General features: G+C 43.1%; 1 protein-coding gene across 1 annotated transcript in view; it reads right to left on the reverse strand.

Annotated features, from left to right (window-relative positions):
• Nucleotides 1–24805, reverse strand: part of clstn2a (calsyntenin 2a) — a 413239-nt gene that overhangs the window by 33569 nt on the left and 354865 nt on the right. The window contains exon 10 of the mRNA XM_078410820.1: nt 10524–10686. Coding sequence (XP_078266946.1) covers nt 10524–10686 — 163 coding nt within the window. The remainder of the gene's footprint in view (nt 1–10523; nt 10687–24805) is intronic.

Below are 24805 nucleotides of genomic sequence, written 5' to 3' on the forward strand. Positions count from 1 at the left end.
ATGTTTGAAAGGGAAAAGAAAACTGAGCAGGAGGAGCAGGCTGTGTAATTAATTGGATAGCTCCATCAAAGTAAGTGCGGACATGATTAGATGATGGGCTTCTCTCTCTGCAGGTGGGTAACCATGGCTGGTGTCCAGGTGCCTGTAATTATGCAGTCACAAATGTCATGACTCTGCTCTTACCCATAGTAAAAGGCACCAGTGTGCCTGCTTAATATAATTAGCCTGCACTCTGTGTTTTCTACATTTTCACGCTCAGAATCATGTCATTTTCAAAGGCTTGGAAACCGCTCACTTAATGTCTTTGTCCAAGTCAGCCACTGCAAGGGTTCATGTGGGATTCCACACTAGTGGCTGGATCCCTTGCGCTGAAGTGCTTCTATTAATTGCTATTGCTGGCCAGAAGTATGTAACCAATTTGGTATCCAGTTTAAAATTTGCTCTCTGGGAACCACTAATCTTGCCACAGCTGCAATAACTATCGACGAACTTCCAGGGTAGAAAAAAAAATAGCACTGCCACAATTCGTGACTCAAGATTTTGTTTTTGTTTCCTAGAATGGGAAAAAAAGTTTAATTTTGGACAAGGATTATAAAATCATGATGGGAATTGGCAGGGTGAATGCACAGAGTCTTTTACCCAGGACAGGGAAATCAAGAACCAGAGGACATCAGTTTTAGGTGAGAGGGGAAAGATATAATAGAAACTTGAGGGGCAACCTTTTCACTCAGAGGGTGGTGGGTAAATGGAATGAACTGCCAGAGGAGGTAATTGAGGAGGTAAAATAATAACATTTAAAAAGACATTTGGGACAGGTATATAGATAGAAAAGGTTTCAAGGGATATGGAGCAAATGCAGACTTAGCTTAGATTAGTTTAGAGATGCAGCATGGAAACAGGCCCTTCGGCCCACGGATTCCGTGCCGATCAGCGATCCCCGTACACTAGCACTATCCTATACACTAGGGACAATTTACAATCTTCACCGAAGCCAATTAACCTTCAAACCTTTACATCTTTGGAGTGTGGGAGGAAATCGGTGCACCCGGGGTAAACCCATGTGGTCACTTGGAGAACATACAAGCTCCATACAGACAATGCCCATAGTCAGTATTAAACCCGGGTCTCCAGCGCTGTAAGGCAGCAACTCTACCGCTGTGCCACCGTACCGTCCTTTAAAACAAACACAAATGATATAGATTTAAAATACAGGAATGGGCGGAAGGCATTCAAGAATGTGGCTTGAAAATAATTATGCTCCAGAGCTGGTGTCACAATTCACAGCTTATTTTAAATGGCTAAAAGTTGATCAATTGCTTTCTCACAGGTCCATTAGTGGGAATATGCAATTTGCTATTTTGTTCCACTTGGCCAAACAAATGTCCGTATGAAAAGTCGCTGACCTGAAACATTACCCGTACGGACCCCAAGTTATGTCCAGCAATTTTTTAATTTTTATTGTAAATATTCAGACCCATTGAGTGGAAGAATGACTCTTTCTGCATTTCCATGTTATGAGGTGTCAGTAAAGGATATATCTTTGGACGAGAGGTACAACATGTTATCTTTAGCTGTTAAAAATGTCATGGTTACAAATCTTCTGCTCCTTGGAACCAGGATTAACAGAGAGAAATGACGTCAAACCAACACCTAGACAATCAGATTATGAATAGAACGCATGTGTTGGCGACCAAAACCAAGTTATTCTTCGGAAGCATGAAACCTACACAGAGCTAGCTAAATAAACCTACAGAAAGAACATGCCCAGGATTTCATGCACTGAGCACAGTTTATTGTTGTCAGCAAATGTTTCTTTGCTGCCCAATCTTTTAGTGTGTCACGGTGGGTTAAACGCCGGGCCTGCAGAATGCCGCACAAGGAGACGAGAATTCCACGACTGCTCTAAGAATGCAAGGCACATATAGGTTTGTTGTGCTTTGTTCAACCATTTACATTGAGGCAATGGAATTGCTTTCAGCTCCAGAATCTTTAGACTTTAGAGTCACAGCGCGGAAACAGGCCCATCTAGTCCACGCTGACCGGCGATCACCCCGTACACGCATCATCGCACCATCCTACACGCTAGGGATAATTTACAATTTTTACCAATGCCAATTAACCTACAAACCTGTGCATTTTTGGAGTGTGGGAGGAAACCGGAGCACCTGGAGAAAACCCACATCGTCACAGGGAGAATGTATAAACTCTGCACAGACAGCACCCGCAGTTAGGATTGAACTCTGTGTCTCTGTCACTGTAAGGCAGCACACTACTGTTGTGCCACTTTGCCACTCTATCTTTGACAGAGAGAGCATGGAAACAAGCCCTTTGGCCCATTGAATTAGCTCTGACCATCAGCCGCCCATTTACACGAATCCTCCATCCTATATTTGTCTCTCCACATTCTCATCAAATCCTCCTGGATTCTACCACTCACCAAACGCTAGGAACAATTTACCGTCAGCAAATACACCTATCAATCCATATCTCTTTGGGATAATGGGGGGAAACTGGAACGTCCAGAGGAAACCCATGTAATCATCACTCCAAAGACGTACAGGTATGTAGGTTAATTGGCTGGGTAAATGTAAAAATTGTCCCTAGTGGGTGTAGGATAGTGTTAATGTACGGGGATCGCTGGGCGGCACGGACTTGGAGGGCCGAAAAGGCCTGTTTCCGGCTGTATATATATGATATGATGATATGATAAGATCATAAGTGATAGGAGTAGAATTAGGCCATTCGGTCCATCAAGTCTACTCCACCATTCAATCATGGCTGATCTATCTCTCCCTCCTAACCCCATTCTCCTTCCTTCTGCCCATAACCTCTGACACCCGTACTAATCAAGAAATATCACAGAGAGAATGAGGAAAAACCTTTTCAGTCAGAGAGTTGTAAATCTGTGGAATTCTCTGCCTCAGAAGGCAGTGGAGGCCAATTCTCTGAATGCTTTCAAGAGAGAGCTAGATAGAGCTCTTAAGGATAGCGGAGTCAGGGGGTATGGGGAGAAGGCAGGAACGGGGTACTGATTGAGAATGATCAGCCATGATCACCTTGAACGGTGGTGCTGGCTTGAAGCGTGAATGGCCTACTCCTGCACCTATTGTCTATAGTCTATTGTCCAAACTCATGTCCATCTGTGGTCAGGATCAAACCCGGGCATCTGACGTTGTGAGGCAGCAGCTTTACTAGCTGTGCCACTCAACAGGCAGTCAATGGCATCCCACAGATAGGCCTGAGTGCCTCAGATGCCATAGTGGGATTGATTCAGCATTTACAGCATAAAACTGGGACCATTTCACAGAATGAGCATCATTCCAAAACTGGCTTTGATCCTCTCCTTGCATGGTGAATAGAATTACCCATTCCCTGTGTTTTTCATTGCATTATCAACTGTAGCATTGATATCTCAAAACATTCCCTATTCTTCCCTTCAACTGCATCCTGTTAATCCAATATTCCGCACCTCAAATTTCTCTTGTGAAAGGTTCTTCATTCCCATCATCGGTACATGTTTAGGAAAGGTTTAGAGGGATATGAGACAAACGCAGGCAAATGGGATTATCTTAGGAGGGGCATCTTGGTTGGCATGGACGAGAGGCCTGTTTCCATGCTGTGTGACTTTATTTCTGGTCACGATGAGCTCTTCGTGCAATGTGCATATGTTCATAGTCTTGTTCTGCATGACAGTTCATCGGAGGATTGCAATCCACCTGACAAGTTAGTATCACTAATCTTATCCTAGTGGTATCTTCCACTCTTCTGACTCACCGTACATTATTCACTCGATAGATCTGCAGAGATTTATTTCCTATTCTTTCCCTCTCTGACTCAGCACCTTGTTGTAGAGCACGGGGAAACGTTTGACTGAAATAATACTATGTCAAGTTGAATGCGTTACACAAATTATAGACTCCGTATAAATCTCCGTGTCACTTCACTGTAGTGGGAGCATTCAAAACTATTCATAAAGATGCCAATTATGCCTGTTTTTCGTTCCGCTAACAGTTTGTAACAGCAAAATTCTTTTTTAACCAAATGTCAAATCTCACATTGACGGATATTAAAGTGAGCAGAATCAATGTTTTGCTAAATGTAATACCGCAAGAATAAAACATTAGCTGGTACTATTAATGTGTATACTTAATGCGCACATTTATGTCATCCAGTTCTCCAGCTGTACGGTTGGGGAAAAAAAAATCCCCAGCTTAAAACAACCCCTAAAACTAATTTGTGTTCATGGCCATGTCTTTGCAGGGATTTTTAACAGTGCAGTGATCGCTGGTTCACTGTAGCAGACACTGGCAATCAAACAGAAGTTTGCAGACACCAAACTGATTGAATCAGAGAGTTAAGTGGTTATGGAATTCATGCCCCACAGGTGACCCAATTTTTCTAATAAATACGATAGCATCTAATGGAAAAAATTCTCAACTTAGACTATTTAATAGCACCGGTGGCAGTTATAGACCAGCGCAACAAATTACAGCGTAGCTCATTATTTGAAGAAGTTCCACATTGTAATTGACTCTTGACTGAATTGTTTGTAAATTCAATATCCCTGCACGTGTGCGTGACACTTTTATCATTAGCAAACAATCAATATTCATCCCAGAAAGTCAGTCAATAAGGTTGAGAAAGAGGGTTGATGTAAATTTAATTTTTATACTTTGGTTAATTTTATTAGATTCAGTTTAGTTTATTGTCACGTGTACCGAGGTACAGTGAAAGGCTTTTGTTGCATGCTAACCAGTCAGCAGAAAGACAATACATGATTACATTAACTTGTTATGTTCATTATTTCTATTTTTAATGTTAAATCAGGTTTCGTTTTGTTTGATGGACAGATCCTACTATGAATGGGCTACTGAGTCACAGCAATTGTACATGTTCATGAGAAAGACGGGAGATCAATGTCTGAAGAAGGGTCTCGACCCGAAACGTCACCCATTCCTTCTCTCCCGAGATGCTGCCTGACCTGCTGAGTTACTCCAGCATTTTGTGAATAAATCGATTTGTACCTGCATCTGCAGTTATTTTCTTATTATATTAGATCAATGTTAATGCCTTTCCTAAACAATATTAAATGAATTTTGCTCTCCTCCTGGAAGCTGGTGTCTCCTGATCTTTTTACATTGGTAATATATTTTCTTTATCCCTTTTCCCCGTTTACCTATTTGTCAGAATTCATCACGGATAAAGGTTGCCAAATTACAGGGTGGATGTGGAGCCTTTGGAGAGGGTGAAGAAGAGGTCTACTGGATTGCTCCTTGGACGAGGGTGTATTAGCTACAAGGAAAGATTGGACAAACTTGGATCATTTTCCCTAGAATGCTGGAGGTTGAGGGGGAGACCTGATAGTAGGAGATAAAATGATCAGAGGCACAGATAGGATATATGGTCAGCACCATTTTCCCAGGAAGGAAATGTCAAAGACTAGCAGACATAACTTTAAGATGAGAGGAGCAAAGTTTAAAGGGGATGTGTGAGCAAGTTTTTTTTTTAACACAGAGGGTGGTGGGTACTTGGAATGCGCTGCTAGGGGTGGTCGTGGAGGTAGATACGATAGTAGTGTTAAAGAGCCTTTTGGATAGGCACATGGACATGCAGGGAATGGAGGGATATGGATCATGTGCAGGCAGATGAGTTTGGCTTAGGTTGGCATTATGTTCGGCATGGATATTTTGGGCCGAAGGGCCTGTCCCAGTGCTGTACTCTTCTATGTTCTATTACTCCAGTTCCTTATCCAATTGGTATCCTGCATGGCTCAATCTGAGTCACTACATCAAATAAAGTTTGACCTCCTCCATAAATTAAACAGGCACAAACATTAAACCTCAAGTCATCTCACCGAGAATGTTGGTGATTTTTTTCCTAATTCCAAAGCCATCCATCAGGAATTGTACCGTGCCAATTGGAGTCATCTCTGAGAATTATGGAGGTCAAACGTGGCTTGAGCAAAACTTTATTTGCTGAGTTAACTCAGGCTGAGCCCATGCAGGGTATCTGTTAGTTTAGTTTAGAGCTACAGTGCAGAAATAGGCCCTTCAGCTCACCGAGTCCACACCGTTTAGTGATCCCCACGCATTATCATAAACCTACGCACACTAGGGACAATTTACACTTATACCAAGTATACAAACCCAAGCCAATTAACTTACAAACCTGGACGTCTTTGGAGTGTGGGAGGAAAACGAAGATCTCGGAGAAAACCTACACGGTCACGGGGAGAACGTACAAACTCTGTACAGACAGCATTTGGATAAGGAACTGGAGTAATAGAACAGTACAATGGATGCCCAAACTATTATGAGCATGGAGTGTGGTTAGCAGCGTGTTTCAGGTAGTAGAGCCACATAGTTCTGGCAACCAGGGTTCAGTCTTAACCTCTGATGCTGCCCGAGTGGACCTGCACACTTTTCCGCATGGAATGCTGTCCTCCCACATCCCAAAGGTATGTGAGGTGGTAGGTTAATCAGCTGATGTAAGTTGCCTCTAGTGAGAGTAGCGGGAGAATCCAAAAGGGAATGTGGGGGAGACTAAAAATGGGATTCGTGTAAATGGGTGCTTTGTGGTCAGCGTGGACATGGTAGAACCAAAAGGTCTGTATTTGTGTTGTATGACCATGATTCTAATCTAGTCATCAACCTTTGGCCCAACTTGCCCACGCTGACCAAGATGCCCCATCTACACTAGTCCTACCTGCCTGCATTTGGTCCATGGCCCTCTTAAACCTTTCCGATCCATGCACCTGTCCAAATGTCTTTTAAATGTTGTTATAGTACCTGCTATAATTGTACCTGCCTCAGCCACCTCTTCTGGCAGTTCATTTCATATACCTACCACACTCTGTGTGAAAAAGATGCCCCTTGGGTTCTTATTAAATCTTGCCCCTCTCACCTTAAAAATCTAGTTCTCTGTCTACATCTTTTAGCTCTTGCTGGCTTTTCCAACTATTGTGACACAATTTAATTATACGTTAGAAGGTGTTAAAGGCTTGTTGGTCTGCACTATTTTTGTACTATTGGTCACAATTTTTGAGTTTGTTGGCACTGATATCATTATCAGACTTAAGACAAACCCCAGGAATGATTTTTTGTCTTCTTGCGAACCAGAGTGTATATGCAATCCAGCTGGGAAATTTGTAACAATCCCAGAGGTGAAATGTGAGCACTTATTTTAATTATAATCCCCAAACTCTGCTCCATATTTCTGCACCCAGTTGGATACTGTGAATAAACGTAATAAGCTTGTGTCATCCTTCTCTGGAGCTGAAGCTATACACTGATCCAAAATTTCTTACGCGTTTACAAGACCTTCAATGGTTCTCACAGTCCAACAGCTATTAGATATAACCTCTATTGCCAATTAAACTATCTGTTACCTTGGCAACACTGCCCTTCATTTACATTGATCATTCAACCAATTAGTTGAGGTGTAAATGGGAAAACATGAAATCTTTGCACTTGGAATAAATATCCAATCAATTTGCCTCCAAAGCAGCCTGACACACAATTTGCAAAGTCTAATCTGCCGATTTAAATGCGCCTTAAAACAAATGTCAAAAATCAGGCGGTGGCTGCAATGTGTAATCTGTAATCTGTCACTCCAATGGCCACTGGGTTGAGTTCCATTTGCTGTTTAGCAGCTTCAACACAAGGGTAACGGTGTGAAAGGATTTCCAAATAAATGTGGCCAATAGCTAAAACATAATAAAAACGTGACAATCCTCCCATTCAAATCAAAGGTCAATTTTAAAAAAACAGGTCAATTTTAGGCAAAATGAAACATGGATGGGCTAATCACAATATTTGAAAGTACTTGCCAGTATTCTGATAATGGTCCTGACTATTTAAAATACAACATTGGTTAATTTATCGGGAAAAAAATATTACCTATGGTTATATCTGGGTATCAAAAATGATAGCAATCTGACATCATTGATTTTTAACAGAGAAAAATCTGTAACTGAAGCCTCAAAAAGTATTGATTACTGTTCATTTGATCAGCAGAGTTTGTAAGTCATTACAATCCTACTCCTTCTGAATGAATCTTTATTTCTCAGGCACAAAATAATTCAAATACACCTACAATTTAAAACCGATTTGAATTCAGCTAATATGGTGGTTTTCATGAACAGAGAATGGAAAATGGCAATGATATTTCCCAAGAATGTTTCTCCCATTAAAATTCACAAGAGAAGGACTATTTGACATATTGCTAAATGTCCCCGTTTGGTGTTGTGTTCAAACTAATGTACGGGTGATCGATGGTTGGCGCAGCCCTGGTGGACTCAGGGAGAACGTGCATACTGCGGACACTGGACCAGAGGTCAGGATTGAACCTGTGTCTCTGGCAGGGTGGCACGGTGGTATAGCAGTAGAGTTGCTGCCTTACAGGTGTCAGAGGGTATGGGGAGAAGGCAGGAGAATGGGGTCAGGAGGGAGAGATAGATCAGCCATGATTGAATGGCAGCGTAGACTTGATGGGCCGAATGGCTTAATTCTACTCCTATTCCTTATGACCTTACAGCACTTACACAAGATAAGGACTATTTGACACACTGCTAAATGTCCCCATTTGGCGCTGTGACAAACAGATATTCCAGAAAGGTTCGACACAAAAAGCTGGAGTAACTCAGCGAGACAGGCAGCATCACTGGAGAGAAGGAATGGGTGACGTTTTGGGTTGAGACCCTTCTTCAGACTGAATACTCTAGCTTTTTGTGTCTATCTTTGGTTTAAACCAGCATCTGCAGTTCCTTCCTACACATTCCAGAAAAGTTCGGCAATTGGCCCAAGGCGAAGAAAAGTTTATGTAATCTCAAACAGGGTGGATTGAACATTTATAATTGATTAAAAATAAAATTTAATTAGGAATTAAAAACTCGAATGACTGGAAACATTTCGCAAGTCAGGCAGTATGAAGGGCATTGTGGGTGCCCATAGTGAAGGGTTATTGTGGGCAAGTTGAGGCGAAGGGCCAATTTCCACGCTGTGTGACTCTGTGAAAGGCAATTAATGTTTTAGGATTAGATTTTTGCAGTTTTTTTATTCTGCAAAAATATCGAAGACTCCAGGGTAGATTTTTCTAAAGAATACAGAAACTTGCAGCAAAGTGGCCCTTCAGAGCTGACCAACATTAGTTCCTTGGGAAAAGAGGACATGATGTGCCTGGGGACTTTATCTTAAAAACGTGCACTATGGGATTGAACTTTCTGACTAAGTGCACTATGGGATTGAACTTTCTGACGATGTAAAAGCACTGCAAGTAGTCAACGTTTTTAATAATGTAGAGGGAAGAACTGATTACATCACAATTGGAATCATGGGCTAACAAGCAGGTTCAATATAATCTGAAGAATAGTTATTGACCTGAAACGTTCACTAGATAAATATCCGTCCTGATAAGCATTTACAGCCTTCTATTTTTATTTCGGATTTCCTGCATCTGCAATATTTTATGTTTGTACCAATTAAATCAAGCATGACCATTCACTAGTTAAGCAGGATGCCAGATGACATTGCTGGGAACTGGTCCAACAAATTCCATTCTTGCGTAATTTGTGGCACTGAGGAATACCACATTAGCTATCGTATTATTTGCATACCATAACACATTTTGTAAATTGTGGAGTCAATGGGAGTCATGCAACCAAAACGGTAAAAATGCAGTCAAAGATAGAGTTACAATAGGAGGTCATTGTTTCACAATGTTCTGCACAATTATTATACTTTGAATATACTGTGTGGATATTGCCAGGGCTTGGGGACCTGAGCTGTAGGGAGAGGTTGAACAGGCTTGGACTCTATTCCTTGGAGCGCAGGAGGATGTGGGGTGATCTTATAGAGGTGTACAAAATCATGAGAGGAATAGATCAGGTAGACGCACAGAGTCTCTTGCCCAGAGTAGGGAAATGGAGAACTAGACAACGTAGTTTTAAGGTGAGGGGGAAAAGATTTGATAGGAACCTGAGGGGTAGCATTTTCGCACTAAGGGTGGTGGGTGCACGAGGAGGTAGTTAAGGCAGGTACTATTGCAACGTTTAAGAATCATTTAGACAGGTACATGGAGTGAACAAGTTTAGAGGGATATGGCCCAAATGCAGGCAGGTGGGACTAGTATGGATGGGACATGATGGGCGGTGTGGACAAGTTGGGCTGAAGGACCAGCTTCCACGCTATAAGACTCTATGACTCTAAAATGGTCACAAACGAAGATTGCATTACATTACACTATGGTGACCTTTAAAAGCGACACAAAGCGCTGGAGTAACTCAGCGGGTCAGGCAGCGGGTCAGGGGGTCTACCTCTGGAGAACGTGGTAGGTGAGGTTTCGGGTCGAGACAAGTTGGAAACTGAATGATTTTGATCGTTTTAGAAAGCATATATTTTCTTTACATATTTGTGTTGAATGAAGCTGGTGAAGCTTAAATGGCTATCTTCAATGGCTTTCTAACATGGAACAAAATGGTAATATCTACCCAAACTTTACTTGCTTTCCCCAGTGAAAGATCTTACCCTGCCAACAGGCTCCGACAGTCAGCTGCATATCAATGTGCGACGGATGGATGGGCCAATCGTCTGTCACCAGGTATGGGACATAGATCACTCCATCCACGTACAATGTTACCACAGGAAACTCAACATTGACAACGTAGTAATGCCATTCCTTGTCGCAGATCTGAGGGGGAGAAAGAATCCAGCTTTAATTCATGTCAAAACACATGTGTACATTTGAACTTTTTACTTTGCAGTAGATAAAAAGGTCAGTTTGAATGTAAAAAAACGTAAAATGTAAAAACAGAAAATGCTGGGGATATTCAGCAGGTCAGGCAGCACCTTTGCCCAATTGCTATCAGGCAACTGAGTCATCCTACCACAACCAGAGTGCAGTCCTGAACTACTATCTACATCATTGGTGACCCTCGGACTATCTATGGTCAGACCTTACTGGCTTTACTTTGCACTAAACATTGTCGCCTTTTCATGTATCTATACACTGTAAATGGTTCGATTGTAATCATGTATTGTCTTTCCGTTGCCGGGTTAGCGCGCAACAAAAGCTTTTCACTGTGCCTCGGCCCACGTGACAATAAATTAAACTGAAACTGGGGTGAAGAACAGAGTTTATGCCTCAGGTTGATGATTCATCATCAGAACTGGAAGAGTGAGAAAGGAAGTGTGCTTTCAGTTGCAACGAGGAAGTGGTGAAGAGGGCAATATGTGTGATAGGGTGGAGACCAAGGTTGACAATATGACGCCATTGCTGTCAATGCCATCCAAGGGAGGGCGATCAATGCTTTTTGATCATGGCTGATTTGTGAGGGAAATGCACATGGAAGGAAATTAATAGCAGAAGAAAGAGAAGAAAAAATGCTCAAACTGTGAGATGCAAAACACAACAGTTGCTGGAAATCGGAAAGCACAGAGAATACTGGAAATGTCCAGTAGATTAGGTGGTGTCTGTGGAGAGAGAAACTGAACTGTTGCAGTTGGATGTATTAATCTCCCTGTCATAGATGGCCTAAGAGCAGCAGTGTCATCTGGACAAATTTGGTCTTTGTCCTATCACAATCATTCCCTTCGTCCTTTCCACCCCTCTTTACTGCAACGTAACACACGATTAATTCCGTACACTTCCAATAAAAGATCATTTTGTTTCTCTCCATAGACGGTGTCTGACCTGATAATTGTTAGCATCTTTCACTGCTTTCATTTCAGATCTCCACCATCCGCAGTTTTTGTTTTTGCAAGTAATTCAATAATTCCGTTACCCGATTTTGAGGTGAGCTCAGGCAACAGAGAGATTCTTTTCAGAGCACAATAACACCATTATTGGCTGTGCAAAATAAATTATATTAAAATATTGCGACACTTATTGCACATTATCGCTGCTATGGATTGTGAATAAATGAATAGATTGCACATTCCTTCCTGTTCTTGGTAAATACCGGAGAAAAATGACTGAAATTTGATTACCATGATAAAAATTTAATAAGCCAATATCTGCAGAAAATGTAATCATATCTGAAAGGATTGATAGCTCCATTTAAAAGTTGAATTTGTGAATGCATTTAATTTTACTTTGATTTGCTTTCCCATTTGAAATTGCTCCGTGTGGGAACTGAGAAAATAACATACATGGATCTGTTCAAAGCAGATGTATTTGCCGGAATTTTATTATCAGTCAGACTAGAATTGATTGCCCTCAGAAAATCGTTCTTTTTCTTTCATTCCGTCAGTACTTTATTTGAAAACTAAGCGATTGTTTGGTAATTTTGTGTAAAATGCAATTTATTGCGATGATTTAATTTCTCATTCCGGGGCTTCTGAGAAAAATAAAGATAAGTTCACAAGGGATAGGAGTGGAATTAAGCCATTCGGTCCATCGTCTACTCCGCCATTCAATCATGGCTGATCTATCTTTCCCTCGGTACCCCATTCTCCTGCCTTCTCCCCATAACACCAGACACCTGTACTAATCAAGAATCTATCTACGTCTGCCTTAAAAATATCCATTGACTTGGCCACCACAGCCAAGATTCCCAAGTCTTAGTGCATAATATCCAGGTGGCAGCTCTGATTCATGATGAACATTCAGCTTAATACCATAGCACGAGTAGGCTCAATACATTGCTGTCATTAGCAGCAGTGCTGATTTGCTTTGGAAAATTAATATCATCATGGCAACCAATCACTGGAGAAATAATTTTATATTTGCAGATGTTGGGATGAAGCACTTTTAGTTTTTTTAGATTTAGAGATACAGCGCAGAAACAGGCCCTTCGGCCCACCGGGTCCGCGCCGCCCAGCGATCCCCGCACACTAACACTAACACTATCCTACACCCACTAGGGACAATTTTTACATTTGCCCAGCCAATTAACCTACATACCTGTACGTCTTTGGAGTGTGGGAGGAAACCGAAGATCTCGGAGAAAATCCGCACGGGTCACGGGGAGAGCGTACAAACTCCGTACAGGCGGCGCCCGTAGTCAGGACCGAACCTGAGTCTCCAGCGCTGCATTCGCTGTAAGGCAGCAACTCTACCGCTGCGCCACCGTGCCGATGTATGTATGTATAAAAGTTGATGTATAAAATGTAAGATGGAGTAGCCATTAATACAAACGAGGACCAGTTTTCATGAACTTTTCTTTCAAAATGTAAACTCTAAGCAGTAATTAGTTTTGAATTAAAAATATTGCTGCATGAATAAGCACTATCATCTGAAGAGAGCTGCCTACTGACTCACAACAGGATGCCACTTAGGAAATATGGTTTGTCAACTGACATGGTGATGAAACGGCTTTGTATGCATCGGCCAAACGTACGGATAGGGATGCTATGTTAATTGGCCGATGTCACACCCACGCATCAGACATCTACAACTAAGCAATTAATTTAGTTTAGTTTAGAGATACCGCTCGGAAACAGGTGCTTCGGCCCACCGAGACTGTACCAACCAGCGATCACTGTACTCTAGCACTATCCTACACACCGGGGACAATTCACAATTTTTACTGAAGCTAATTATCCTACAAACCTGTACATCTTTGGAGTGTGGGAGGAAACTGGAGTACCCATGGGAAACCCATGCGGTCACGGGGGAGAATATACCAGCTCCGTACAGGCAGCACCCGTAGTCAGGATCGAACCAGGGTCTCTGGCGCTGTAAAGGAAGCAACTCTACCGCTGCGCCACTGTGCTACCCAACGCTCAGGGTTTGTGTATATAGTGACAGCTCGTAACGCTAAGTTAGCGTCCAGGCTCTCTGCTCTCAGACGCCATGAGACCACCCGTGTGAATTACCTTGTCCCAACAAAGGTGGTTTAATATTGTGCCTTGTAGTGCCTTGTCAGTTAAGAAGTGCTCCCACTGTAATTATGAAACTTGATGGAACCAAATATTGAAGTGAATTATGTAATAGATTGAATGAAAGATACAGAATGGAAACAGGCCTTTCAGTCCATGCCGACCATTAATGGCCTGTTTTCACTAGTTTGAAGTTATCCCACTTTCGCATCCATTCCCTACACTCTTGGAGCAATTTTCAGAGAACCTACAATCCCGCACATTTTTGGGATGTTGGAGGAAACCCACACGGTCACAGGGAAAACATGCAAACTCCACACAGACAGCACTCAGGTCAGGATTGAACCTGGGTCACTGGTGCTGAAAGGCAGCAATTTCACCAACTGGGCCACTGCCCATCTCTATTGTAACAATTGAAATTGCATTCCATCATCTTCTGTTATCTTTGTTCCTCAGCGTGTAAAAACTCAATGGTATTTTGAATTCCACTGAGATTCGCCCAGAAGCAAATCCTCCATCGGGCTTTCTCTTCAATATTTGCTTATGTTGAATAAAAGACCTTTTAACGTCAACAGTTCCAGCCTCCACGTGTCACCTTCAAAGTCACAACAGCAGACATCATTTGCCTGAGATTACGGATATTATTCCTGACCCAACACAGAGAATATTCAGCTTTAATTGGTCAGATTTGCATGAGGATACTAAGATTGACTGCTATGTAACACGACTTACATTCGAAGAAAATCCCGGAGACTTTCCTTTTAATTTGTTGAATCGAATATTTATCATTTCTAATGCTAATTTACTTGAGCAATGGTCAACTGATATTTCTCATGGGAGTGACTCTTCCTCTGTGTTCTGTGAACGAGCTCTAACAATCTGGATTTGCACAGCTGTTTGTACGGTTTAACTCGGCAAACAGAACTGTCACCTCACTCCCTGCAATGGATGGGAGTTAAATTAATTCATGTCTCTGGAAAGCATTGGTTTGGTCCCAAATGTCAGGAAACACAAAGATCAGTGGTTAGGTGAACACACCAAGGACAACTGCTGGCAGCAAACAAGCAACTGTCCCCAAAGCATTTGAGATCTCAGGTAACAAATAAGTGGACTGAAGCACAAACTAGTCTGTTGTGGAATGGGCGGATGGGGAAGTAATTAGTAGACTTATAGAAAGTTGACAGTCACAACAATTCTATGACGGGTCACAGCTTCAGAGTAAAATGCCCGATGGTTGAGCATACGATGTACCCATCTGGATGAATTTTCGACGGTCCAACAGTTACATTGTGACTTGAAACAGAAACCCCTGTATAGCTCCACCACTGATTTTCTGGCAATTGGTGGTCCAGCACCTACTTTAATCCGGACAAAATCCCCCCCCCCCCCCGAGAATGGGTGAGGTGGCCGATCTTGATCTCACCGGGCCTTCCGCGGCCCATCGGCAGGTGGCATTTGCCCCCTGCGGCCGGGGCTCTGGAACTCCGGCCCGGCTGGAGCCGGCAGATCCGCCTCCATCGCCAACCTCCGAGGCCGACGTATCGAGCCAGTCTCTCAGCCCCTTGGCAGTCCATTCCGGTGACGCTCAACTCCTCTCAGGGACCCTGACCTCTGTTGGTCCAGCGACACACATGGTACAGAAAGCCTCTGGAACCAAGGGTGCCGGAAAATCAGTGGTGGAACTGAACGTCGTTTCTTCTGATTCCCACCCTCGTTTAGCCCATGTTATTTTTTTATTGGCTATTGCCCCAAAATCATCAATGGCCCGTCTTCTGGAAGGCTTTTCCTGTGAATCTCGAATTATTGGCAAACACTCCGTAGCCTTCTTTCAATCTTTTATTTTTGTTGACCCTAATTCCATTCCCCGAAGGCCTTAGAGTCATCCAACAGAGAAACAGGGTCCACTCATTTATGCTGGTCAAGACGGTCAAATAAACTCATCCTATTTGTTCCACATTCCCTCTAAACCTTTCCTATCCATTTTTCTGTCCAAATTCTTTAAAATGTTTTTTTGTACCAGCCTCAACCACTACCTCTGGCAGTTCATTCCATACACGTACCACCCTTTGTGTGAAAATTTTTCCCCTCGGATTCCTCTTAAATCTTTCCCCTCTTTACTTAAACCTATGCCCTTTGGGGTTCAATTCCCCATAGGCTTAAGGTGAACAGGGAAAGATTTTATAGGAATCTGAGGGGTAACTTTTTCATGCAAAGTGTGGTGGGTGTATGGAACGAGCTGCTGGAGGAGGTAGTTGACAATAGACAATAGGTGCAGGAGGAGGCCATTCGGCCCTTCGAGCCAGCACCACCATTCAATGCGATCATGGCTGATCATTCTCAATCAGTACCCCGTTCCTGCCTTCTCCCCATACCCCCTGACTCCGCTATCCTTCAGAGCTCTATCTAGCTCTCTCTTGAATGCATTCAGAGAATTGGCCTCCACTGCCTTCTGAGGTAGAGAATTCCACAGATTCACAACTCTCTGACTGAAAAGTTTTTCCTCATCTCTGTTCTAAATGGCCTACCCCTTGTTCTTAAACTGTGGCCCCTTGTTCTGGACTCCCCCAACATTGGGAACATGTTTCCTGCCTCTAACGTGTCCAACCCCCTAATAATCTTATACGTTTCGATAAGATCCCCTCTCATCCTTCTAAATTCCAGTGTATGCAAGCCTAGTCGCTCCAGTCTTTCAACATACGACAGTCCCGCCATTCCGGGAATTAACCTAGTAAACCTACGCTGCACGCCCTATCACAACGAACTATCACAACGTTTAAGCAGCAATTAGACAGGTACATGGATAGGACAGGTTTAGAGAGACCAGGGCCAAATGCAGGCAAGTGGGACTAGTGTAGATGAGACATGTTGGTCGGTGTGGGCAAGTTGGGCCAAAGGGCCTGTTTCCACACTGTATGACTCTATGACAGTATGACCTTTATAAGATCACCTCTCAATCTCCTACACTACAAGGAATAAAGTCACAGCCTGCCCAATCTCTTCCTATAACTCAGACCTACAAGTCCTGGCAACAACCTTGTCTATCTTCTCTACACTTCTTTGCAGCTTAGGGCCATCTTTCCACTGGCAGAATGACTAAACTGTGACTGTGAGTGATTGGGTGGTCAGTGTATTGATCAGTCTACTTGTGGCCGCCTGTTCTGGTTCTATTTGGAGTCTGAGCTGCAGTGAACTTCTCCTTTACCAATGAAGCTTTCTGCCTGTCTAAGGATTCAATGAGCTGGCCCATGAGCCTTTCTTCCATTACCTTGAATCAAGCTATGTTTTTAGACTTTGAAAATAAATTGCCTGGGCGATCCAGGGATTTGATTTGTGATCAAAGAAAACGCTGGACTTTTTGAAGATCTCGTCAAGACTTTTATTTTCCAAGCCCTTTTTTTCTTTTCCCGACAACCGAAGCGATCTAATCCTCTATCACCCATTGACGAAGGAGCTGAACTGAGGCCTTTCAGCAACCGTGAATGCCAGCTTGCAGTTGTGCTTACAACTTCCGATTTCCACCACAATATTGACAGCTTCCTGATTCATCAAAGGCTGGAGGAGTGGAACTATTGCAGCCATCTTTCATTCTCCCCAGATGCACTTTCACCATGGCCACTGCTGTTCATTTTTTTGGGGGCTAAGTCTAATTCACCATTCACAGTGGCGGCAAGGTAGTGCAGTGGTAGAGTTGCTGCCTTACAGCCCCAGAGATCCGGGTTCAATCCCGACCACGGATACTGTCTGCACGGAGTTTGCACATTCACTCTGTGACCCCATGGGCTTTGGCCTGGTGCTCCAGTTTCCTCCCACAGTGGGTCATGGGTTTATGGGGAGAAGGCGGAAGAATGGGGTTAGGAGGGAGAGATAGATCAGCCATGATTGAATGGCAGAGTAGACTTATCATATCATATCATATCATATCATATATATACAGCCGGAAACAGGCCTTTTTGGCCCTCCAAGTCCGTGCCGCCCAGTGATCCCCGTACATTAACACTATCCTACACCCACTAGGGACAATTTTTACATTTACCCAGCCAATTAACCTACATACCTGTACGTCTTGATGGGCCGAATGGCCTAATTCTAATCCATTCGCTTATGATCATGATTCTAAAGATGTGCAGGTTTGTAGGTTAACTGGCCTCTGTAAATTGTCCCTAGTGTGTCGGACAGAACTAGCGTACAGATGATTGCTGGTCGGCCCGGACTCGGCGGGTCGAAGGACCTTGTTCCCACTGTGTTTCTAAACATCACAAAACAATATAAAACATTGTTTCGTGTGGTAGGGAGTTTTACTCACCAGCCCATCTTGTTGTTCCCACCGCTCTGTTTCTGAATGACACTTTAAGATTCAAACAGTGGCTTACATTGTGTTCATTTTCAGAATCAAGGCCATGTGCTGCCAAGTTATGGAACGTGTTTTTTTTTATTACACACAGCACATACTGTCCTGCTGAGTGGTACAATGGACACAAGTGTATTCTTGTACTTATTACCATATCAATCCGTGTTCATTTTTGCAATAGTACGACCAAAATAATAAACAAATGCCTTTTGTAAGTTTATTGAACAAACAAGCTTTTGGCAGGAGAACAGATGGAAGAGTATCATTTAGCAGGCTCACCAATGGTCCCAACTTCGCCAGAGGTTGCGGGCAGGAAATTCGCTGGGCAAGGGGAGAGTGCTGGTTGACAAATGCTGAAGGCTCCAGCAAATACGAGTGCAAGGCACGACAAGAAGGAGCCGCGGAAGAAATATCACTGCCGTCTGCAGGCAGGGCACTTGTCCAACAGCCTCCCAACAGAGAGCTGTCAACGTCTCAAGAGCTTTTGCTGCAGACTGAGCAGTACATCATCATCAATGTCACTGACGCCCTGTGACTTGCTTATGCAGTTGCAGCTCTACTTATTCAAAGACGAAGTCAATTTTTTTTGCTCTTACATTGGGTTCAACAATTCCAGGAGGAGAATTAGGCCGTTCGGCCCATCAAGTCTACTCCGCCACTCATGACCGATCTATCTACCCCTCTCAACCCCATTCTCCTGCCTTCTCCCCATAACCCCTGACACCCGTATTAATCATGAATCATGAATCTCCAACTTAAAAATACCTAACGACTTGGCCTCCACAGCTGTCTGTGACAATGAATTCCACAGATTTATCACCCTCTGGGGCCAAGGAAAGAGCGTTCACGTCGAGGCCCTATTTCCACCAGTCTTTCCACCACCATGCACAAGAAGCACAAGAAGCACAAGGTGCAATTGTTTGTAGATGCAGAGACGTGTGTTCAGCTCTGGTTGAACTATTTCTAATCTTGCGACGTGGACTCGATTATAAGGCCACCCTCTGACCAAAGAAATTCCTCCTCATCTCCTTTCTAAATTTACGTCCTTTTATTCTGAGACTACGGCCTCTGATCCTAGACTCTCCCACTAGTGGCACCACCCTCTCCACATTCACTCTATCCAGGCCTTTCAACTATTCGGTACGTTTCAATGAGGTCCCACCTCATCCTTCTCAACTGTAGCACGTCCAGGCTCAGTGCCATCAAATGTTCATCACATGTTAATCCAATCATTCCTGGGTTAATTCTCGTAAACCTCCCCTGGACCCTCTCAATAGACAATAGACAATAGGTGCAGGAGTAGGCCATTCGGCCCTTCGAGCCAGCACCGCCATTCAATGTGATCATGGCTGATCATTCTCAATCAGTACCCCGTTCCTGCTTTCTCCCCATACCCCCTGACTCCGCTATCCTTAAGAGCTCTATCTAGCTCTCTCTTGAATGTATTCAGAGAATTGGCCTCCACTGCCCTCTGAGGCAGAGAATTCCACAGATTCACAACTCTCTGACTAAAAAAGTTTTTCCTCATCTCTGTTCTAAATGGCCTACCCCTTATTCTTAAACTGTGGCCCCTGGTTCTGGACTCCCTCAACATTGGGAACATGTTTCCTGCCTCTAACATGTCCAACCCCTTAATAATCTTATACGTTTCGATAAGATCCCCTCTCATCCTCTCATCCTTCTCCAATGCCAACAAATCCTTCCTCAGATACGGGGCCCAAAACCGCTCACAATACTCCAAATGCGGTCTGGCCAGTGCCTTATAAAGCCTCAGCATTACATCCCTGTTGGCATGACACATACAGAAGTAAACAGCAGACCCACATGCTCCTTGGCCCTGATGGATTTAGCAATCACAATGACGGGGCCACAGAAACCCATCCAAGTCGCACCCATCCAAGCATCTGCTGATAGTGTTCACAGAATAGTTACTGGGCTTGGACAGCCTAGGTAATTCACATTCATCACAGCCCATGATATTAAGGGCAGCTATCTCATATGTCCTTCCAGCTCAACTGGAGCAACCAACACTGCAGATCAACTGCTAATATTGTGGTCCGCATATCCCTGTTTTCCTTGCTGGGCATTTATTGAGCCAGAGGCGCCCAGATTATTTGTTAACATCCAGATTCAATGTTTAAAACAAAAAATATTAATATCATACATTTTAACAGAAATTAAATATACATGGGACTCCTGCTTTACTTTGTACAGTTTGTTTCTCTTGCTCTTTACTCTTGAAGAATTAATGCATCAAAATCCAAATAAACACAAAATGCATTTAACAATTTAGTAATCAGCATGTGGTATGGAAAATAATTTGAAGCTGTACTTGGTTCAATGGGAAGATAAAACAGAATGAAAATTCTATCAAATGATTGATAAAAGTATTGCAGAGGAAGCTTGATATATTTTAATCGCTCTCCAAACCAAGTAATATGTTTAACAGCTCCAGGGAAGATCAGGTATATTAAATCATTTGGAAAATAATTTGTATTATGCATGCAAATTAAATATGTTCTGTCTCATTTCGATGTGGGCTGGGAGGCATGCTGAGCAGATGATGGAGTCCACTTCCGTCAGCGGTAGGACTGAGATGAATGAATATTGCTGATAACTGCTCAATGGCCTCGAGGCAGAAAGAACAGAGCAGAAACAAGACCATACAGCCAAGGACAAGGCGGCATCAATAGCACTTTGTGAAACAGACAAGACAAGATTTGCAAAGATTTGGTAATGGATTGCGTAACACAGTGCAAACAAAAGGACAGACACAAAGTGCTGGAGTAACTCAGGCAGCATGTCTGGAGAGAAGGAATGGGTGACGTTTCAGGTTGAGACCCATCTTCAGACTGAGAGTCTGGGGAGAGGGAGCCTTGAGGAGCACCTTAAACAACCGACTGGTTCCACCAAGATGCAAGACAGAACGCCACAGGAAATCCTTCTTCCCTGTAGCTATCAAACTTTACATTTCCTCCCCCTTCTATCGTGAGGTAGACTGAAACTGATTCCCCTCCCTCCTCCCTTCTCCCTCCCTCACCCTCCCCACCCCCAATCTTTGCACATTCCCCAATCTTTTCCACTCGTCACTTTAATTTCATGTTTCATGTATTTTGTGTTTTTATGACTGTTGGCAGATCAATTTCCCTCCTGGGATACATAAAGTTCTATCGTATCGCACCGTATCGTGTATGGAAGGACAAGGTGCGAAAAAAACAAGATCAGAGCAGACAATGATCAAGGAAATGTTGAATTGTTCATTGTTAGCTGAGGGGAAGGTGACAACAAGGCATACAATCAGTAACATTAATCAGGAGGACAGTGAAACTAGTTGGAGAACTAAGATGGGGAGGGAGGGAGAGAGGGGGAATGTAAGGGTCACTGAACGTTAGAGAAATCAATATTCATACCACTTGAGTGGAAGCTGCAGAGTTACTCCAGCATTTTCTGTCTATCTTCGGTGAAAACCAGCATCTGCGGTTCCTTCCTCAATTAAAAGGGTGAAGCTGGTAGTATGAGGATGAGCAGATACCTGAAAACTGGTGGTCAAAAGGAGCCCATGAAGTTGGGACATTAAACAGTAATTTCCTATCTACTGCAGGATGAAATGGCCTGGAGCAGACTAGAGAGTTGGTTTAGGAACAAAGGTTACCATTGTGACTCGAGGACTCACACCACATTCACTTCCTACTTGGCTGTCAATGTGAAGACAACGAGAAAGATGTCTGCATAAGGAAATGCAATTTCTGTTTTGGAAAGTATCTTAAATTGTACTTGGAAAAATAAATCCAACAGTTCACATATAAATAGAATTTATGCATAAATATTACATGGTTTGTTTCTTTTGATGTTTATGTCATGAATGATTTAGTGCAAGTGGGAGCAGTTGCGGTGGTTCAACAGAAGAGAATTTCAGAAGAAGAGTTCAATAAGTATACCGAACGACACTGCATATTTAGCACACACAACAGAGGATGAATTTCTACCTGTCTTGCTTTTTGGTCTCCGGCAGAAAGTGAAGGGGTGCGACAATAGGATAGAATATTACAATCGTGGGATCGTGTTTCGCTATTGTGATACCCGGTATTGTGCATTCAAGTGGAAAATGCTTTTATAAGCCTTTCACCAAATTCTTGAAAATGAAAAGAAACAGCAAGAGGATAAATTGTATAAAATTTGTGATAAATTGCAAAAATTGTAATAGATTGTATACATTTATACATCTTTTCAGAAGTCCCACGTCGAGCCTTTCCATTTGCAGAGGGAATAAAGTGTTTGCATATACTACATACAAGCCTTCCAGAGAAGAGTAACAAAGTATTCCTCTCGGAATTATGTTGTCAGTGAGGAGAAAAGAAAAAGCACAATGCAAGAGTCCCTGATTATTTCCTACATTATTCCATCCCCGTGGGAACAAAGCTCTTCAGTTTATTAGCACGAGGCATTCCATTTTCATTTCAAAGTGCTAACCTCGTGTCAAAGTGGAACAAGAGCCAACCAAGGCGATCTTCTGACATTTGCCACAATGTTATTATTTATGACATACCTCAAAAATTACTGTGGCTTCCAGGACCTTAGAAATGCAAACAAAATAAAATCATAATGTGTAGGGAGGAACTGCAGATGCTGGTTTAAACCGAAGATAGACTCAAAAAAGCTGGAGTAACTCAGCGAGTCAGACACCATCTCTGGAGAGAAGGAATGGGTGACGTTTTGGGTCGAGACCCTTCTTCAGAAGTGCTGGAGGAACTCATTGGGTCAGGCAGTATTGGGGAGGGAATGGACAGGCAACATTTCAGGTTGCCACCTATCTTTCCTGATCACTTTAGACTTTTAGTCTTTAGAGATACAGAGTGGAAACAGGCACTTCGGCCCACCGAGTCCACACCAAGCAGTGATCCCCGGAAGCTAACACTATCCTAGGGAAATTTTTTACTGAAGCCAATTAACCTACAAACCTGTGCGTCTTTGGAGTGTAGGAGGAAACAGGAGAAAACCCACGTGGTCACAGGGAGAATGTAGAAACTACGTACAGACAGCACCCGTGGTCAGGATCGAACCTGAGTCTGTGGCACTGTAAGACAGCAACTCTACGACTGCACCACTGAGTCTGAAGAAAGGGTCTTAACCTGAAACGTCATCCATTCCTTCTCTCCAGCAATGCTGCCTGTCCCGCTGAGTTACTCCAGCATTTTGCATCTATCTCCGGTGCAAACCAGCATCTGCAGTTCCTTCCTACCCATTCTCCCACAGCCGTCCATCATTCCTACACCTGCCTAACTCATGCAGGTTTTGTAAAATGTCAGTGCTACATCTTTACATTGCAGTGAGCTGTGTAGCAGGGGAAAGTGCTGACAGTGTTTCTACAGCAGAATAATCTCCTTTTGCCGTCAGTCATTCACAGACTTACCATATGACAGTATGTACAGGAGAAGGTTATGCCCTGGACAATTCTTCTCGCTGGCAAGTGGCGTGCATATGCTGCTGAGCATTTTCCACGACTCGAGAGGCCACCGAACTGAAGGACCATGCAGGGTGAACCACGAGAGTGAAACGTTTGCTCCCCTATAGTATCTATATACTAAAACTCTTGTTTGTTTGTTTGTTTGTTCCTGAACTACAGCCAAAACAGTACACGATAGTGCAACAATTTTAGGCCCACCTTACTCACCGTCGTCCCTTCGGTGCTAATGGAAGAAGTTTAATTGAAATTGGTGTTATATTTTTAAAGTTATTCACATTTTACAGTTTAAATCTATCTCCGAGGACGGGAGGGAGGGAGAGGAGGGAGGGGGAGGAGGGAGGATAAGGGGGTTGAAGGGGATGGAGTGTGGGGGACGGGAGGGGGAGGGGAAAGGGGGAGGAAAGGGGGTGGAAGGGGGAGGCGAGGGTGCTGCACCAATGCAGAAGAGGTTTGGGCCCAACGGGTCCACTTGGTCTAGTATTAGTTAAAACATCCAACATTTCTGCATCAGTTAATCAACTGCAGCCTCAAGTCACTTGTAGTTACAGACTCTACAACTCAATCTTTACACTCTAGCTTCACATTGCTTCAACGTAATCACTTTGCCAGTATGTCCAAAACTGTTAAAAAATCGCAAAAAGAAAAATACATAAAAAAGAGGCAAGCAGTAGAGAAGAAAGGAGTTTTCTTAAACCTTTAAAATACATCGGCTAGGTAACAATAAAGTATTGCAGCCAAATTTGTTTATTGTAGTTTAAGAAGGATTTGAGGGTCTGATAGAGGCAGGAGGAAGAATTTACTTGAATTGTTCCAGAATCGATGGATTTTAGCTGCAAGGTTTGACAGGAGAAGATGAGGCTGTTACCCTCCCAGTAAACGGGAATGACAGGAGGGCTGACAAAGGTTTCAATGGGGTAAAATTGAGAGAAGCTGTTCCCATTTGCAGACAGCTTGAGTGCACTAGATACGTTTAAGGTGAGAGTCAAAGATACAAGGGAAACGTTTCATAGATTTAGTAGGTCAAACAGCAAGGGAGCAGTCCCTTCAGTCCACTGAGGCCAAACAGACCATCAAGCAAGTACTTACACTAATCCCATTTAAATCTCACGGCCCATCAACTCCCCCCAGATTCCACCACTCACTTAAAGGTTGGGGTAATTTATATTTAGTTTAAAT

This window comes from Rhinoraja longicauda, chromosome 13 (genome assembly GCF_053455715.1).
Source record: "Rhinoraja longicauda isolate Sanriku21f chromosome 13, sRhiLon1.1, whole genome shotgun sequence".
NCBI classification, from domain to species: domain Eukaryota; kingdom Metazoa; phylum Chordata; class Chondrichthyes; order Rajiformes; family Arhynchobatidae; genus Rhinoraja; species Rhinoraja longicauda.